Source organism: Vanessa cardui, chromosome 7 (assembly GCF_905220365.1).
Source record: "Vanessa cardui chromosome 7, ilVanCard2.1, whole genome shotgun sequence".
Lineage (NCBI taxonomy): Eukaryota > Metazoa > Arthropoda > Insecta > Lepidoptera > Nymphalidae > Vanessa > Vanessa cardui.
Genome location: NC_061129.1, coordinates 9,044,985 through 9,065,226, shown reverse-complemented (window position 1 = coordinate 9,065,226; position 20,242 = coordinate 9,044,985). Strand labels below are relative to the sequence as shown.

Sequence of the window (20,242 nt, the reverse complement as noted above, 5' to 3'; positions counted from 1 at the left end):
GCCCCACAATACGAAGCATGCACTACGTCTATATAGATATGATGAGATACATAATGAGTGTGCGATAGTGATCGGGTGAAGGGTGAGGAGACACGCGATACGCGACTAGGCTATGTGCTCACTCATGATAATAAGGAGGCAGACGAGGATGGCCGCCAGCGCGCCCATGCTGAGCTTGAGCGTGCGGCCTTCCTGAACGAGCTCGCAGTTCTCGCCCCAGAAACCCTCGGGGCAATGGCAGCGATAGCCCGGCTCCCGGTTGACACACGAGCCGCCGTTGCGGCACGGGAAGTAGAGACACTCGTTCTTGTCTACGCAACCCTTGCCGTCCGGAGACAATACCAAACCCTCACCGCAGCTAGACACCATTACAATATGTTAACATACACAGATACACACATACGTAAAAATATTGTTATATTATATTAATACAATTGAAATATTAATTAAATAATGTTATATGAATATTAAATAATTACGTAATTATAAATGTACTTAATAATTGTATATGTGAAAGCGAAGAAGTTATAATAAGCGATATAATTATTATATTTTTAAATAAAATTAATTGTCTTACATACATAATATAAGTATGTTAATAAAATTGAAACGTATAAATAAACCTACAAAGGAACTCAGTGCGCGCCTAAAATTAGTAATGATCAAGATACTGATAAAACCAATGAAATATATATTTTGTCTTTATTAAATAAAAATTTAGTTTAAAATGAGTTTAGCCAGCAACTTTAATTTCTTATAATCTTATCATATAATATTGTACTGTTAAACAAATGTTTTATTTAGAAAAAATACGTTTGCGGCTTAAAAATGACATAATGATTTTAATGTTTTAAAAATTTCATTTCTCTTAAAAGTTCATATTGATAGATTAGGTAAGGTACTTACGTGCATTCGTATTCGTTCCAAAGATCTACACAAACAAATGGTTCTGTGCAGTGAACGTTGATGCAGGGACTATTCGATGGGCAGTTTCTGTCCAAATTTCTTGCCATCGTTGCTTGACCCCATTGAGTTCCATTCATTGCTGGAGGCAACGGTAAATGTTTGCCTTCTAATCTGATATCATCTAAGCATCCTTTTTGGAAATCGGCGTATACTTCAAAAGTTCTCACACCAGTGTATTCAGCTTTGCCTCCTGCATATACTCCCTCCTGTTTATCAACAAGAAGCCATTGATGTCCTTCAAATGTAAACGTTTCGTTATATCTTCTTCCTTCGCCGCCGTCTATTTCCAGAGTGGCAGCGCTGCCGTATCTGCTGACGCGAGCAATATGCCATTGGCCATCATCTACGGCTACAGAATTTAGCCAAACATCACGTTCCTCAGTCCGTAATGAATTCAAGTTGAATCGGAAATGCAGTCGTGAATCTTTCACTTCTAAAATTCCATATTCACGATTATGCTGATCACTAACCCTGAAAAGTTCTCCGTGTGGTTCTCGAGTTCTAAATCTTAGTTGAATTTGCGTACTAAATCTGTCAGGTTCGAAGCTTAGTGCAAATTTGACGTAGCTCTGGGGTCTAAAACTTGTGGGTGTTGTTGGTAAATTGCACGATGGTCCGGTCCATCCTGGTTGACACTGACATCTAGCTTCGGAAAAGCTTCCCACACAAGTGCCATGCTCCCAACATCTCGATGTAGTGTCGGCTTGGTTGCAAACTTCCTCAGTTTGTGGACAACCCGCTACAGAATTTCGTGATAATCCAGGATGTGCTAAATCATATAATTTACTATTGTGTATTAAATTTCTAATGCACCCGTCGAAACCTTTGCCAATAGGCATGTACTGCCAATGATAATGCGTGGGATCAAAATGTTCGATGTAAAGTCCTCCAATCTGCAATGGTGCATTAACATTCAAATATTCATTAAATGGAGGTATGCTACCAGAAGCTTGACACGTTGAATCATCGAATTCTGGCGGGGTACCGTCTTCCATTTCTTGAATGTCTGCCGATCTACAAAAGTCAACAATCATTCGTACATTTTCAGTATCCCAAAATATATCTAAGCGATGCCATTCGCCATCGTCCAATGATTTCTTTGTTTTCACTCTGAGTTCTAATGTACCAGAGCCAAAATCTATTAGTAGCCTGGGATTTCCTCTTTCTAGTTCAACAGAAATGAAATCTGATACGACTATTTCTTCTGGTTCGGGTGGGACTATGGGTCCGTTGTAAAGTAAAACGCCTTCTGATTTTCGTGTAATGAATTCAAAACTTAAATGAGAACTATCACACATCTCTAAAGATGGGTACCACGCCCATCCCGTCCCTCTGAAACTTCTTGATGTTTGTTGACACCGAGGACCTGTGTAGCCGGGTGGACATGAGCAAGTTAGGCCATATTTACCTTCTATACATCTACCACCATTATAACAAGGAGAATTCCGACATGTCTCGGCTTGTGTGAAGTTTCTGGCACCACACGTGCACTCGGCAATAACGTCAACTCTTACACCAACAAGTGCAGTTTTGTTAGAATTAACCATATATGGTAAGTTACTAATGTCCAGGACATTCGTGCAAGATCCTTCACACATTTGATTTTCGTAAATGCATTCATCAATACCAACCATAGTAATATTAATTCCAACAGCCCTTTCAATTTCCTCTCGGTGCATTAATACAATGCCATTTAACCGGATTGGTTTATAATAGTGAGCACCATGTGCAGAGAAACGGATATCTGTTACTGGTGGATGTTTCTTTCTCAATTGAACACTGAATATATCAATATTTTCTCGTTCAGTATTAAGTAAATCCGCTAACTTGTCTTTAAATATGTCTAACTTGCTTCGAGATACACTTAATGTCTTATAATTCCAGACTCGAATAAAATCTTCATCCGATATTCCTGATATTCGTATTGAACCTGAATTTATTATTGCGTCATGTGATATTTCTTTTACGTAAACTGTGACGTTAGCAGGAACATCAGTTTGGGTATGTTTCCGATCATAAACTTTGAACTTCAAATGATATCTGCCTTCTCTTGTTTTATGTCTCATTTGTACCATACCTGTTTCTTCATTTAATGTAAAGTTTGGATGTTCAGAACTCTCCCAGAAAAATTTCTTGTCGGGCAAGTCCCAATCATCTAAATCGTAAACATAAACTCTTCCAATTTCGGTATCTGGTGCTTGTCCTTGGTAATTATATACAAGGATTTCCTTAGATCCTGGTTGCATTTTGTTATCATTGACATCACCAATGACTACAGTTAAAGTACTAGTTCCGGTCATTGCTGGATTTCCATGATCTTTAATTATAATAGGAATGAGATATTCTTTTTGTTGTTCTCTATCAAAAGACCGGAGTGAGGATACGATCGCCATACCATCACCATTGGCACCTTTTTGGTCTTGTTCAACTTTAAAAGAAGCCCTTATTATGTCATCAGCACCAGGGTCAAGTCTGAATTGGAAAGGAGGACCGTTACTTTTAGATCTATCATCATCGTCAGTGGCTAAAATTTCTGCTACTTTTTTGGGTGTGATGTGTTCCGTTAAAACTGGCCTATAGTCTTTAAGGAATGTAGGTGCATTGTCATTGATATCCTGCACAATAACTGTTAAAGTTGCTGTAGCTGTTCGAGGTGGAACTCCATCGTCTATAGCTAATATTTTTACTTGATGTCTAGGCGTGTCCTCTCTATCTAAAGATCTTTGAATACTTACAGTACCTTCTTGGCTTATAGAAAACTGTCTTTTTCTATCCGATGATCTATCAATAGCATATGAAACTTTACTTTTACCACCTTGATCTGGATCTGTAGCTTTGAATGTTTCAAGACTTTTGCCGACTTCAGCATTTTCATACACGGATACTTCAATATTTGCGCGTTCAAATTGAGGTTTATTGTCATTTATATCCCTAAGTTTAACAACTACCCAAGAATAAGCTACGTGATATTTATCATTATCGTTGTCTTCGCCTTTATCGTTAACTTGTATTCTAAATCTAAAACCGTTGCTTTGCAATTGGTCCTCATAGTCTAGAGGTTGAACAATTTTAAGTGAACCTGTGCCATCATTATTTCTAACCATAGTAAATTTATCGGCACCGTATCCACTATTTTCAATTACTTTATATTGAAATTTATTAGTTTCATCTTCATCGTGAACAGTCACTGTAAGAATTGGCATTTCTGGTAAATTAGTTCCATCTGTTTCATCTACTTCTGTAAACCATTCATCTTTAGTAAATTGAGGTGGCATATCATTGATATCTTTAACTCGTATCGATGCTGTACCAGTTCCTTTTAACCCCCCTCCATCTGATGCTACGATTTGAATAGAATAATCGGGTGTCCTTTCACGATCCAAACAACATACAGCTGTCTTAATGACACCAGTTTCTGGTTCTATTTCAAATATTGGCGAACCTGTTTCTTCTTCGATTACATTTTTCTCGATTGAATACCATAATTTTGCATTATTACTTTCAGCTGGATCATCGTAATCTATGGCAGTCATAGTCATAACAACCATTCCAGCTGTTCCATTCTCCGTAACATTGCCAAAGTAGACACCTTGTGGGAATATTGGTGCATTATCGTTTATATCTTTTAGGTTAACTTGAACGTCAGCGTAACCTACGAGTCCTTCGCCCCCTTCATCTTGAGCGAATACGGTGAATCTCCATTGCGGTCTTCCATTTGGTTGATCACGATCTAATGGCTACAAAAAAAAACATTTGATAATATATATAAAAGCTTCAATATAAAGTAACTGCAAATCGATAATTTTATTGTTATAATTTACCTTAAGAACGAATATTTCTCCAGTGGTTCGGTTAATATCAAATTTGCTATTTGATGGATTGTCTGGATCAATGCCTTGACCCGTGAGGAAGTAAACAATGTTTTGTTGTCTGTCCTTATCACCATCTGTAGCTGTTACCTGTTACACATTTAATATTATTAAACCTTATAATTTTGTAAATGTAGGTTAAAAATATAAGTCATAGTCATTTTATAGTTTAAGACTTGTGAAAAAATTATGAAAAATATTGGAAACAGAATTGCCTAAAGTTGTAAGTTTGAATGAATTAAGATTAGAAAATATAATATTTATGACGAAAACTTGGCCCTTGCTTGTTTTGTTTACGCAATAATATTACAAAGTTCGACATTAAGAATATCTTACTTGGCGGGATATCCGGAATTATCTTCGAGAGCCAGGATATTAATGTTCGACGATGAATTAGAACGACTTTTCTCGATATAACATTTGTGTGCTCTCTTGACCTTACTATAATAATCGCATTAATTTAATGATAAAATAAACTATTAAAAGATTTGTAATTTCTTTGAGAAACAAAAATGTAGATATTCTAAGCTGAAGCTGATTGTATGGTAAATTGCATAGAATATTATTTCCGGCAACTAAACTTAATACCTAACGTTATATAAATGTAGTAAGTTGGAGCTCTAAATAAATAATAACACCTTAACAATGCAATGTACAGAATAGAGCACAATATAAAGCGAAGTGTACGCTATTAAAAAGAGTATTAACTCATTGTTTCTATATTTTGCAATTTACATTTTAATAATTTGAATGCGTAAGTCTTAAGTCGACTTAATTCACGTTTAAATTTCTGTAAATGACTAAACGTGTCAAGGAGCGAATTAAGACACGAATCGCTAGGTATAGTAAGAATGGGAATTAATTATTTAAGTTTTTCAATGTTACGAATTCGCTAACGTTAGCAGACTGTTCGCACCGGCACGTGACAGCGGGTGCTCACGCTAACGGCCGTTCGGAACTTTGCCTCTTTTTATATTTCCAAAAAGAATGTTACAAGATGATATTTAAAGAGTTTGCGAAATACAAATATTTATGAGTACACTAATGGTGAAAATAAGATACGTTTTTTGTTGAACCTCAAAGTATTAATATGAAACAATGACTACTACCAAAAATAAGTAGGTTAATGAGGGTTACAAACATTTGGAAATATTCTTATTGAAATTAAGAAAACAATTTCTGTTTTTCGTATAAGAAGCTTATAGATTGTTGATACTTATAAATGAAATGATACAAATATATTAAATGTAGTATTTCTATTACGTATAAGATAAAAAGAAAGAAAATAAGATTTAACTGATTTTGCTTGGCTAGAGCCATAGAAATGAAGAGGGTCGACGTTTGCATAATTACACGGATTATTTGCGAAGCTAGACCAATTATAAAAAAATCCATCTCACGGTCGACGAACGGACACGTCCTCGCTGTCTTCGTAATCTTTACGTGATATTTTAAGGAAACGAGCTAAAATTTAGTTTTATTCAATGAGATGTCTCTTATATTCAATTTTTAATTTAAATAATTTTTCATTTTTCATTTTACAATAATTTAATTACATTTCTTATAAGAAAGCTCTCACTATTTCTCAAATTTCAATTAATTTATTTTGATAGTTGAAATGTAATTACATTGAAAAGTCATTAAGCGAAATTTGTTCGTCTTGTTTTTGAAAAGACATGTAAAAGACAATTACCCAAATTAAATAAACAAGATTAAACAAAGGCCAAGTTTTGAAGGATCTGTTATAAATTCTGTGTATAAATTAGTTTTAGGGAGTGATTAAATAATCCAGCTTAAATATATATTAGCATGCATTAAAGTTAATTGAATGGAAAACGTACAAAATCTTGCAAAGTTTTATGTCGAGACAAGCGAAAATCCAAGCAAATTGTAGGCCTTATCTATACGTACTTACCTGGTAGTTGATTTAAGAGAAATACAATACATTTTAATTAATTCCGCCAGCGTTACCTTATCACCTTTGTGCGCACAAAATAATATATTGTTTAAAAGGAGTATTGGATGTCAACAAATAACAAAGAAAAATAAAGGATCTTATAAAACGAAAAGAAAATCGGTTTCAAAATAAACGTAAAGAAAAATACAATAAGTAATCGAATTGTTTCTATGGTTTTTAAATTTAAACATTTTAAATATAGTTTTAAATAATTTCATTCAATTACAAGTTTATAATTAACAGATTAAATTGAGATCAAATGGCGTATTGTGTTGGCTTCGTTCAAATTTCATATTACAACCATTTATTTTATTTTAAGCTTAATAAATTTCCTATTTATATCAGTATATTTAACCCCTCTCCATTGTAAGTATTATTTTCGATATTGTATCGAATCTCCGGTGCGGAAATGCACTCGGATTTATTATTATTTCTTAATTGGTTCATATGAATAGTTTTATTTATGAACGTTTTGAGGAGAATAGGATAATAAGGATTAATAAAATAAAAATAAAAACAAACAAAACCTGTATCAAGGAGTGGGGGTAGGGGCCGGTTTCCTCGAGAGCCTGAGTGATGTAGGCGCTGTGTGTGAACCGGGGCGGTAGGTCGTTGATATCGAGCACGTGAACCACTACACGCGTTGAGTTCTCGTTGCGCCCGTCAGATGCCACCAGCGTCAACTCGTACTGTGCACACGCACGAGTTAAGACATGCCCCATGCATTGCTAAGAGATTGTTGCACGAATATTCGTATTCGTAACTTTACGAACATTTTTACTGTTACTTTTAACATAACGTGAATTTTTGAACAGTTCGTGAAACATTCTTTCCTACTACATAGAACTAATAAAAAATTAAAAAAAGCGATTTTTTGTAGTTTTTTTTAGATAAATAAATAAACTAATACACATACATCTTTATTACCTTATAATTGCTTATAATAACGTTATATTTGAATAATGTAAGTAATTTCACATATAACGAAATTTAATTCGAACGATTGTTAATTTATCGAAATATCACTGTTAAATTTAATCTAAAGTGACAACCCGCTTAATGGCATTGTTTTACATGTATATGTGTAAACGCGTGATATAATTGCCTTCATTATGTCCGCTGTTTGAGTGTTACGACCATTTAGCACTGATTGAGCTCCGTTAGATAAATGTGATTATAATTTAACGGCGTTATATTTATAGATATTAAAAGACTGTAATGACAATTTTTAAAGGTGAAGGAAGGCATTACTATTAGAGATTTGATGGTAAATATTATCTATATTAATAAAATAGGAATCTTCGCTCCTATTGTGTATTAATATTCTTATCAAAGAACAGAGTAACCTAGTTTGGGCTCCTCCCACAGAAAATTGTTTTAATTTTATTAAGGCGTATGAAAAATGTTAACAGAAATGTCCGTGGGAGAGAATAAATAAATGTATTATTATTTATTATTATTGTAACGAATACAAAGCGGATTATGAGTTCATTTTATAAAAATAATAAAAGGCGGTTCTTTATTGTTCAATGTTTCTTTTTTTATAGCCGATAAGATGTCGATGTTGCCATTTTATATTCACCATTTCAATGAATACGGAACAGTGTTTAGTACTTCACATACATATCCTTGAAAAAAATCGATAATCGTTACTTAATAACTTACTTCCTCTTTGGTAAAGGGGAAAGCTTATAAGGCTTTACACTTAGCGTTTCCGGATTATGGATGACGGGTCATTGAAAGGTTAGTAGGAGTTGACATTTTGGAAGTTGATTGAGTACAAATCTATAACTCGGAAGTCATTCAAGACCGGTGGGCTTGTGGCAGATTTCTCGCCGTTTTTGTTCTTTTATCGGATTATAAAAAAATGTTGATACACTTGTGCACAATAATATGTTCTGTGCAGAGAACATCTTGAGAACGATTTCCATTATCGAATCTTATTTAGTGTCCTAACTTGTGTGTGTCTATGTGTGTTAAACATTAGCAGCTTAACTATGGAACCGATTATGAACACAAATGATATGGGGATAGCTTTTAAATCAAGCCTTAAATATGCTCAAATTTGGAAAAGAATATTTTTTTCTTCTTAATATATGATGATGAAATATTAAACTTTTGTAAAAGCTTTTCGGAAATTACAACACTCAGATTACTTTTAAAGGTATTTCATGTTACTTTATTCATCCTTAAGTTAATATTTGAACTAATCATAAATTTTATCGAACATATAATCAAAAATCGTTCGTATCCCATCGCTTAATATTTGTGACTAGAGTTGTTATTAACGTATGTGTGTGACACTTTCATTTAGCGTTCATTTGATGATGGATAAAGAAATTAATATAATTTAGTAGCTCAATAATCTATTACTTTATAAAAGAGCGTCTATGTTATTTAAATATCGAACGATATTATTTTTTTTCTTTTAAATATAACATTATAAAAAAGGACTGTTAATGTTAATATATTTAAGAGTCAATTGAAATATGTTTGTTTTCTTATGGATATTTTTTATCTATAATGTTGAATATTAGTATGTCTTCTTCTATAATACCTTATTTACGTGTATGTCGTAGGTAACCCAAGCGTCGTTCGCAGTATGTTAGCAGTGAAATTAACGAGCTCTAAACTTATTTATTTAATTAAAAATACTTCTAGACAACAAAAAAAAAATGAAACAAGCTGAAACTAGCACTAAAAACGAAACGGAAAAGACAAAACACTAATAAAACCCATGCCATGCAAATGGAAACAAAAAAATATATAAAAAACGTCAATCTAAAAATCGGCATCTGTCACTCCATACGATTCCCTTTGGAACCTTAAACCTCAAAGCGGCGGCTGAGGGTAAATAATCAAATGAGGGCCTTTTATCGCCTCGAAGCCGACCTGTAGCACCCGCTTGGGAAGATTGCGGTCGTCTTCTTCTGTAATTTGAGTTCGATATGTAGGCCGCTCGAACACCGGGGGATTATCGTTCACGTCCTTCACGTGAATCACGACCGTCGTGTAGTTCTCTTTAAGGTTGTCCGATGCAGCCAGCTTCAGCTCGTACTGTTGCCACGCAACAAATCGGAGAGATTCATTAGAATTTGTAGCAAAACGACCAACGAGGAAAATAAATTATTTCCTTTATTCAAGTTCATTCATCAAGCACGAAATAGCAAAGATATAGGACAACTGTAATTAAAACTCTGATGACTTCGGAGATAAGTAATCATAATTAAGATTAACGAAGTTGTTTAAAACGTTGACACGAAAGAAAATTTACTGAAAGTAATGTTCGGAGATTTAAAAGTTTATTAACCTTAATGAAATTGCTGGACAACCTTTATTGAATTATAAATTTATAAGTGTCTACAAGGCGATATTAGTGAAATTGGACGATAAAGTCTTATAACGCCGGCGTTAGATTTTAACAATAAAGGCGGTATTTGTGGTTGCGAGCCGGGCAAGTTATTGGCGTCATCTGTCCGTGTCACTCCGTTATTTCCTCGGAAGGAAGATGTTTGTTTCAAAAGTCATTCCACGAACATTATACGTTAAAGTATTGTAATATCTACGTGGATGATATTTTAAGTTAAATTCTTGTTTTAAACTACTTATATACCTAATATTAGTTACGAATTTATTAAGGCTTATTGGAATTTGCATAATTATCTGTTTCTGATCTGTACATTATTCACTACGAAATTCATGGATAAAATAGAGCTTTCAGTAAATCTAAGGCTGATAGGCTATAAATTAAATGTATTTTACGATAGGATATACGCTATACGCCAATAGCTTTTAAGCTCTATCAAGTATGTACACCTGACTATTACATAGTAATTAATTTTGACATAATACAGGAACTTTGAATTTTTGCCTGTTTATCGTTAAATACTCTGTAAGCCTCATTATAATAGAATATACTATGGTGTTTATTTTAAAAGGCTTATAAGCAAAAAGGAGTTTGTAAAATAAACTGGTTTATATCCATTTAAGCTCCACGATGCTCTGCAATTTAATAGCGAGCCTGCCTTCGGCAGTCGCTACGCCGGCTTGCTTAAATGGGTATCAAAAATTAAATTATTTATCTCGAGAAAAGTTCGATGAATCTTCCTCGAGGGCAACGAAGTCCTATGATATCTCAACAATATAGCTGAGGCGGAAATCCACTGGATCTCGAGAGGATTACTCGCTAACTGGTGTTTCCAGCGCTTAAAATACTTTACGCGTTATACTTTATATGTTTATTCATTGTTTAGAAGTTCGTTGCTAAATAATGTTTAGGAGAATAACTTTTCTGCTTCTAGAGAATGTTTCGATGTATTTATTTGAATCCCTTTTAAGCAATTTAAAAATACATGGAAGTTAGCTATTTCGCTCGGAGCTTTTAGATGTTAACAGTCTGCGCTTTTATGCTTGTAACGCACGCGTACTGAGTATTTTGTGCAAGTGCCAACGCCAGCTACAACGATAGTCATTTGTAAGCGGGTGACCTACGCCCTTGGTCCATTTCGCTGAAATAATGGTATCGAGCCCGGGCCAAAGTGTCATGCCACAGGCCTTTGCTGTGTAAAAGCTCTGATTTACTGAATGTACGTTTATTTACTTATTTTTTCCTTTATACAAATTCGTAACTGAAATAGAAAATTACTGATGTAATTAACTTGACAAGGATGATTCATTGCCAATTAAGATTTCTGTGTTGTATATGTATATATATTCATTAAAATGTTAATCATTAAACCGGATGGGATTATTATCATATATAAAAATAGTCTGTATTGTGGTTTTATTGTAGCGTCAAGACAATACAGCGATCAATTTTACGACTACTTTTTATCTATTTTTCGTTCACATTTATAGATATATAATATCTATAAATGTGAACGAAAACATGGATCCTCCTTGGTTTCTTTATTTATTTTTTTATTTTATAGATATGATTTATATGTTTATTATAGACCGTAAATGCTATTTCAATAACACATTATATATTTATTTCTGCATAGCGATGCTATAATGTAAATCAATTTTAGTAACACTCTGACACATATAAATTAAATTATCGCTAATAGCTGAATTACCCTTAATTAATGTATAAATAATGATTATTCAAATATATATTATCAATGTTATTTTGAGGATTTAATTAAATGCAGTCTCATATTTTATGTTTGTATAAGACAATATATTGTAGCTTTATAATATACGAGTATAGTAATTTGTAATGTGTATATTTGTATCGTTTGGCTCGTATTTAATATAATATAATAAAACTACACATTTGTATGCAGTGCTCAATATTCACGAATAAAATATTATGATTAAAAATGAACTTAAGGTTTATTTCAGTTGGTTCAGTAGCACTTTTCTTTGTATACAAGATTGTATGCAGAGCAATTTGGGATGGTAGATTATACTGAGAATACCAGCAAAAAAAATCAGAGGAAACTGATCGACTTATATAACGACAACGATACAATTTTGATTTATTCGTAGGTTCTTTTATAGCGGGTATTTAATCCGAGAGACTGACTCGAACTCTTCCGAAATTGTCAACTGGCATCTAAGTCACCATTATAGTGCTTAGTCAGAAATCTGAAGATGCAACTTACCCGTTTCCTTGTTTCATAGTCGAGTGCGCCCGCTACATAGATGGCGCCAGTCATGTTCTTTACAGCGAACGCACCTCCTATGTTCCCGCTCGTAATCTCGTATCGAATACGCGATGCTGCAACGAGAAAATCAAATTTAATTCGGTGTGAATGTACGTACGAATATATATTTCATATCGAGTACGACTCGGGCGAGCAATACAGAATTTTCACAAGTTTCATTTGTGTTAATCTTATACTTGTTATTGGAGAAGAACAGCTTAAGAGCCAAAATACTATTTTTGGGAAATGAGGTGTAATTTTTTATTTTAAATCTCATTTCCCAATGGTACACTTTGGCGCTTTAGCGTTTTTTCCTTTTCACTGACGATATGTATCCATCAACCCGTATTTTAGCAGTTTGATGGCATTTGCCGGGCAGTGGAACATTTATGGACTGTTACTTTATTGAGATCAAATGTGAGGTACTCGAGACATTTACTTTATTATTATTATCTTCTTCGATTCGATTTTAAATATCGATTTTCAGTATTTTTCAAAAAAACTTAGTTAACTTTAATGATTAAGAATGATTAAAAATTTTATTTCAATACACTAAACGATGTTAAGTAAGTAATACGTTATGATATAAATTTATAAATATTGAAATAATCTCCGTAAATAAATGAATGTTCACAGCGCATTTGCGGTTTTAATATGTTTTGGTATTATGTTGGAGTGTGATAATTGACGACGAAAATTATAATTTCATACCAAAAATAAACGACTCAATTGATTTATAAAGATTGATCTTCACGATAAATTTCCATCATTTAAAAACACGCAGTTATAAACTTCGTGAAAACGGCTACGCAGTAAATCTAATAAAATTTTATAATAAACCTTTCAATAACGCTAAAACCTCACGCTTCGATTCTCAAATGCGAGTAAGAAATATAGAAGCGATTTCTCTAACCGACTAAAGTACTACATGATTGAGTGTCTGAAAGAAATATTGAAAATTTTCATATAACGTATAGTAAGTCTATTCGTTGCCTCGTATCTCAATGTTGTACGATAATTTTTGCACTGGCAAATGCCAAAAATATTATGCAAAAGTACGTAACGTAGTAATCAACAAAAATATTATTTATTTATTTATTTATACTTCATTGTACACCACATGTTACACATTATAATATGTTACAATATTATATATAATATTGTAGAGTACAACGGGCGGTCTTATGGCTAAGTAGCCATTTCTTCCAGACAACCCAATAAGGAGAGAGGTTGTATGAAAGTTGGGTAGGTGGTGCTAAGTCGGTAATATACATATATTGCATACAAATATTACTCAATTAATTAATTTGCACAATGGGATATAAGAACAAGAAGTATTTAAAATATTTAAAATTGTATTTTCAGTGTAATCGTTACAGATTTTTTTTTTCTATTTCTGTTTTCTGAGACTTATATGATAATTTTTTGCAAATTTTATGTTTCTTTCTCTTTAAACTTATAGTATGGTTTGTATATTGTATAGTAATTATAAAATATAACCTACATATAATCATATATTGGGACAGATTATCTATCACTAAATTCACACTTTAAATTCTTAATAATTAGTTTTTGAATTGATAAAACATTTGATATCGAAGCGTTACTTGTGATCTAATAATAGCAGAGATTCTTCGATTGAACAGTCGACTAAGTTGAATCAAAGTTTCTGCTTTCTTCGGATTATGAAGTATGATGCGGTTTGAGAAAGTGTTTGAGTTTTGTGGATTTAATGTGAACTTTCGAAATATAATAAAGGTGGGATTAGATGAAAGATTTCCCTAGCTTGTAGGGGGGTAGCTGAGAAGAGTCTCTCATTCCACGTGAGGGGAACATAAGGTTAACAATTTAGTTTTCGCTATTATTCAAAAGACTTGTTGATCTGAAGGAGAGTCGAGATGGCCCAGTGGTTAGAACGCGTGCATCTTAACCGATGATTGCGGGTTCAAACCAAGGCAGGTACCGCTGATTCATGTGCTTAATTTGTCTTTATAATTCATCTCGTGCTCAGCGGTGAAGGAAAACATCGTGAGGAAACCTGCATGTGACAAATTTCATAGAAATTCTGCCACATGTGTATTCCACCAACCCGCATTGGAACAGCGTGGTGGATATGTTCCAAACCTTCTCCTCAAACGGAGGGGAGGCCTTTAGCCCAGCAGTGGGAATTTACAGGCTATTGTTGTTGTTGTTGTTGATTTATTGAAATAAAATTATTTATAGCATTCGTATATAATGAAATAATATAAATTTATTTTCTTTTTAAAGAACAATCTAAATAGACATTGTTTTTTGATACACAAATGAAGTCGGTTAAAAATAGGTTTAATTTATTATTAAGAGCGTATATGGTATCATAGGGGTTAAAGACCGCGACTAAGAACTTAATGTTTTTATATCAAAACCGAGAAAGAAACACTGAGAGATCACTGAACTTCTTCTACATTGGGTGAATCTGTATACCAAAACTGGAGCACCGTGGTGGCACGAGCTCTATAAAATTCCTGAAGATTGATTTGAAGGATGCAATACGTCTGTTGTGGAGCATTGAGAGTACGAGAATTTTTTACAACAAATACAAACGTAAATAAATATAATTCGACATAATAATTGTCAAGTTAACTTTTGTCATTACACTGGCGAACATAATGACTTCGTTTACGCTATTATAGGTAGCTATAAATTCAAATTAAGTGTATTCCACCTAATGAATCTCATATCACAAGGCAACACAACACGTAATGGTGTGCAATAACGTTAATATTATTAAGTGTACGCAATTCGTTTAGTGGAGTACAACGAGCATTCGTTAGTGTAACGTTACAACTCGCCGTACATTTTCGCTTAATATTCATACAAATTTACAACCTGTTTTACACTTGTGCATTCATTCGGAATTAAAAAAAAAATACTGTTTTAGTTTTCTATTCCAAAATACGACGCAATTACACTTTTATACTGTCTGTGTGTCAGTGTCTGTGACTTCAAGTAATACTCAATGTCCTGGAGTGACAGTTCGACCATAATTAGTATAGTATTGATAAATTAAAATCATCATATTGATAATACAAGGTATAGATACAAGGTTATATAGATGATTTAATAGATGATTACTTGGTGGTAGGGCTTTGTGCAGGCCCGACTGGGTAGGTATCACCCACTCATCAGTTAGTCTACCGACAAATAACAGTACTCGGTATTGTTGTGTTCCGGTCTGAAGGGTGAGTGAGCCAGTGTAACTACAGGCACAAGGGACATAACATCTTAGTTCCCAAGGATGGTGGCACATTAACGATGTAAGGAATAGTTAATATTTCTTACAGCGTCATTGTCTATGGGCGATGGAGACCACTTACCATCAGGTGGCCCATATGCTCGTCCGCCAACGTATAGCATAAAAAAAAGATAAACAAAAAATGCTCGTGGACCATGTCGACTTATAGGCAGGAAATTTTATCTATACTTATAAACAAACATGTCCTGACTGACTGGTCAATCATCGCCGAGCGTCAACTAGTTAGGGCCATGAAATTTGGTGAGTAGGATCATTTTATAGAGTATCTTGCACTTTTTTTATTCATAACACTAAAGTTCCAACGTTCAAAAGTAGAAAACCTTCAAACTGCATTTATTTAATAATTTAATACATTGAACTAAAATGAATTTTAATCACACATATGTATAATATATAATACTCTGCATTAATACGATAGTAATTAGTAGTGATGTTTTAGGTTTAACGTAAAATAGTTTCATATGTTTGATTCTGTTAGATATTGAGTTGAAAGCGCTTCTTCAATTACATAAGTTATACTATAGCTGATGAAAATGTATACTACAACTATGTATGTCAATTATTTCATTTGCGGTTATTTTGGTTGCATAACTAGAAACTGGAGTATACAATTACTAAATTATATTAAACATTAATAACATAGAATTTAAATACATGTGCCCAATATAGTAAATAATATTATTGAAAAAGCTTTCTAGTCATTGGTGCACGGTGTAGGAATAAAGTACATCCGTATCTTTGATTGGAGCAGGAGTCACTACTAACAATTCGAATTGATTCTAATTGGTTAAATTATATTTCCTTCACATTTTAATATATATTCATGGGTTAGTATTATTATGTGGAATATTAAATATCGAATAAGGTTATAGTCACTCGTTTAGCGATATTGATGATCTAGGTTGCTTTATCTATGACGTAGGCTAGTATCGTATTGAGTGACTGAGTGCACTCTTACGCCCAGACAACTTAATGACCGGACTAATGGTTTACTAGAAGGCCCTTTTGTTACAGTCCCCTGCCAATAGCCGGCATTTTTTTCTATAGAAGGAGATATAAGCGATCATTATTATACCCATAAACTATTATTGATTCAGATTAAATTGCTTTATTGACATAATTAATGGCGCCAGATACTCGAGCAATGATTAACTGAATTACTATGAATCTGAGTAATATTATGTATGTTAAAGTTCGTGTATTTGGATGTTATTTTTACGCAATCACGCATAGACTTCGATTTTAATTATAATTAAAGTGTCTTTGTGATCGTGGCTATTTTATATATATATATATGTGTGTGTGTGTGTGTAATAAGAATTGCATTTATACATAAAACATAAAGCCAAAAGACTTATTTTCAGATAACTTTATAGTCTGCTCTTAATTACCATCTATAAAAGCAAATGAATGTGAACTATAAATTGAACGGTAGACTTATCAAAATATACGATTTTTCTTCCGTGAATGGGGCATTCAATAATGCTATGGCGGTGGTCTGCGGTAAATCACCGATTAGATCGTTATTTAGGCACATCTCAAATTTCCTTTCACGGATAGTTTTAATATAAAAGATTAAAGCTTTTTATGACGTCATATTACATTAAATGAATCGAAATTTAATATTTTATTACATATTGTGTCGTCTAATGTAATTATGAAAAATATTTAATCCAAATAGTTGTTTGTGTTGTATTTTAATTGAAGTTTCGCTATAGTAATATTTAATATATGTGTGTTTGGTGTAATCTTTTCTGAATAGTCGTGAAATTGTTTACTTTCAGTACATTTACGTAATGTTTAAAAAAATGCAAAAAGATGTGTCTCTGGTAAATAAGAGATTAAAATTACCATACTTACTAAGGACGCATTTAAATATCTTAACTACAGTTAACAATATATTCTACGTGTACCGACGAACAATGTATGCCTTAACATGTTTACAAATTTCCAAGTGAGTTAAAAGGTAATTTTCAATTATCATTTTCCAGTACCATTAGACGTAATATAATAGGTTGTGGGAGCACTCGTGTAAACAGTACAGCAGCAGAGTACGCCGCGAGCGCCACGCCATTGTCGGTTTTTCGATGAATCCCTTTGTTACGTTACAAGGTCAATCCGTCGTTGAGAATACCTACAACTATTACTTTGAATGTCTATGTACTACATATGTCATCGCCTCACATTCCCGTTTAATAATAAGAGAGCACGGGCGATGCTCACGTGCTCTAAAGTAGCACGTTACTCAAATTTCTAGCAGGCGACTTAACGCGATGCTCGGATCTGCAAAGCGTGATAAATATAGATCATTCGTTACTCACAGTTGTTTGTGAGATTTAAACGTATGTATATTTAACAAACGTTATTAAACCATAGCAGATTGATATTCGTTTTCGATTTTGTTAATCGAGTGAAATCATTATGAATTCATGTGTGTTTTATGATTTATTCTAACATGATATTATGATTTATTCTAACATGATATATTCATATTTTGTAAAGGTCATGAAAATAACGAAATATTCAATTATTCAGGTGTACGAAGCTAATGCAATAAATTGAACTATGATTTTTATTTTTTTTAATAAAATTAATTATAAAATATTCAATGCTTTTAGAGCTTGTATTAATATTAAAGTTTAAAAACCATGACTGACAAAAGCCGGAATAAAATAGCCGGTGAAATAGGACTCGGCTTATGTATTTTTTTTTCATATTTTGCACAGTTGGGGGCACGAGCAAATGGGCCAACTAATGGAAAGTGGTCACCACTGCCCATTTATATGGAAGCTGTAAATAAATTAACCATTCCATATATCGCCAATGCGCCACCGATCTTCAAAACTAAGATGTTATGACCTGTAGTTACACTAGCTCGCTCATAAACTTACCTAGACCGAATATTTAAAATACAGCAAAGAATATTAAAAAATATAGTACCCCAAAAAATTCAAATTAAAATAAAAAACAAAATTTCTCTTTTCAAATATTGTAAAGTCTTACCAGTGTATGATCTAATTAAACTTGTTATACTCTCTAACAATTATTTTAATAATGAACTAAAAAATCCTTATATTCATAATATGACTACCAGAAATATAACCAATAAAAACTTAACCTTTCCAAGAACCAAAAATGTATACGGGAAAAAATCTCTTAACTATGTCCTACCTATGTTTATAAATGAGTTACCAAAAAATATTAGAGAAAAAATTACAGAAAAAAATATCAAAAATGTCCTAAAAAAATATTTTTATCAAAAATTATAATATACTATGTATATATATATATGTATAAATATGTGTATATATATGTATATGTGTGTATGTGTATGTATGTGTATGTGTATATGGTATGTATATAAATAAAAAATATATATAATTAAATGAGACATTTGGGAACAGCCTGTATTGTTTAGTTTTAATAAATAGTATATGCGAATACTTTTCTTAGCCAATACAAACCAGAAAATGGTTTAATGGCTTGTAAAATATATTAATGTGTATGTTTTATTATAAAAAGAAATAAATAAATAAAAAAAATTAATAATAAATAATAAAAAATAAAATATAGCTAATGAATTATTATTAAATATAAGACAAAGAAAGGAAAGACCTCTTAAGTAAAAAAAATATGAAATTGAAATAATTATAACTAACTGAAGCATGTTTCAGAATACTCAACTCACACAAATATATTATATGTAAGAATAACTTATTAATGTCTCAACATTTTCTTTGATAACAGCGTTAATATGTTGCGAACAGTGAATTTAATTCACAAACGATTTTCAGAGCCATTTCTTAAACTAACACGTAACGTTTAAGACAAAAACAAGCGCTGTATTTACTTGAGTTGTTTTTGTTTAAGAGCATTCATTTGTAGAAAGAAAATTGCAGCAAAAAGTTGATGTTGATGGAGATAGAATTTTTACAATGAAGTATTTGGGTGAATGAAGATGTTATGCGCAATCCGACGCCGGGTAGACTCGGCCAGGGTCTCATTTGCTTATAGAAAATAGAGTAGGAATGTCGCGGGAACAGCACTTCACAATCTAACACACACGCTCGACAGCAGCCAACAATCGCTCATCTCGACACAGATAAACTATGCGTGTCAACCGTGTAGTGATACGAACCAAAGTTTATAAAGGGTATGCAGATTACCCAGGAGATTAAAACCAAGGGTCTTTTTTGTAACATAAAGTTACCTACCAATATTGAAAAAGATACGAAAAAACAAATAAATCAGAAATGAAATACGAATTTATATCAAGACCACGGAATAATCACGTTTGAGTAAAGAATGTGTTTTAGGGGAAAATTTAAGCGAGAGATTTTTCTAAATATTTACCATATTCGCGAAAAAACCTTCATTATGGGCGGCTCGTTTTTAATTACTGCGTAAGAGAGAATAATTTTTGTGTGCTTCTATTTTACTATGTATTTATGTGAATAGTTAAATGAACGGCTTTTCTACATCGCGCATGATCAAGCATCATTAT

The 20,242-nt window shown here is 32.8% G+C and overlaps 1 protein-coding gene across 5 annotated transcripts in view; it reads right to left on the bottom strand.

Annotated features, from left to right (window-relative positions):
- LOC124530838 (neural-cadherin-like) overlaps positions 1–20,242 on the bottom strand; it is a 261,718-nt gene that overhangs the window by 5,683 nt on the left and 235,793 nt on the right. For 4 of the 5 annotated variants that reach the window (XM_047105166.1, XM_047105165.1, XM_047105167.1 and 1 more), the window contains 4 exons: positions 12,402–12,517; positions 9,685–9,849; positions 4,788–4,925; positions 907–4,703 (listed from right to left, as the gene is read on the bottom strand). In XM_047105166.1, the coding sequence (XP_046961122.1) occupies positions 907–4,703; positions 4,788–4,925; positions 9,685–9,849; positions 12,402–12,517 (4,216 nt within the window). Of the gene's footprint in view, positions 1–122; positions 359–906; positions 4,704–4,787; positions 4,926–9,684; positions 9,850–12,401; positions 12,518–20,242 lie in introns of all 5 variants that reach the window. The other variant, XM_047105169.1, reaches the window with a different exon arrangement.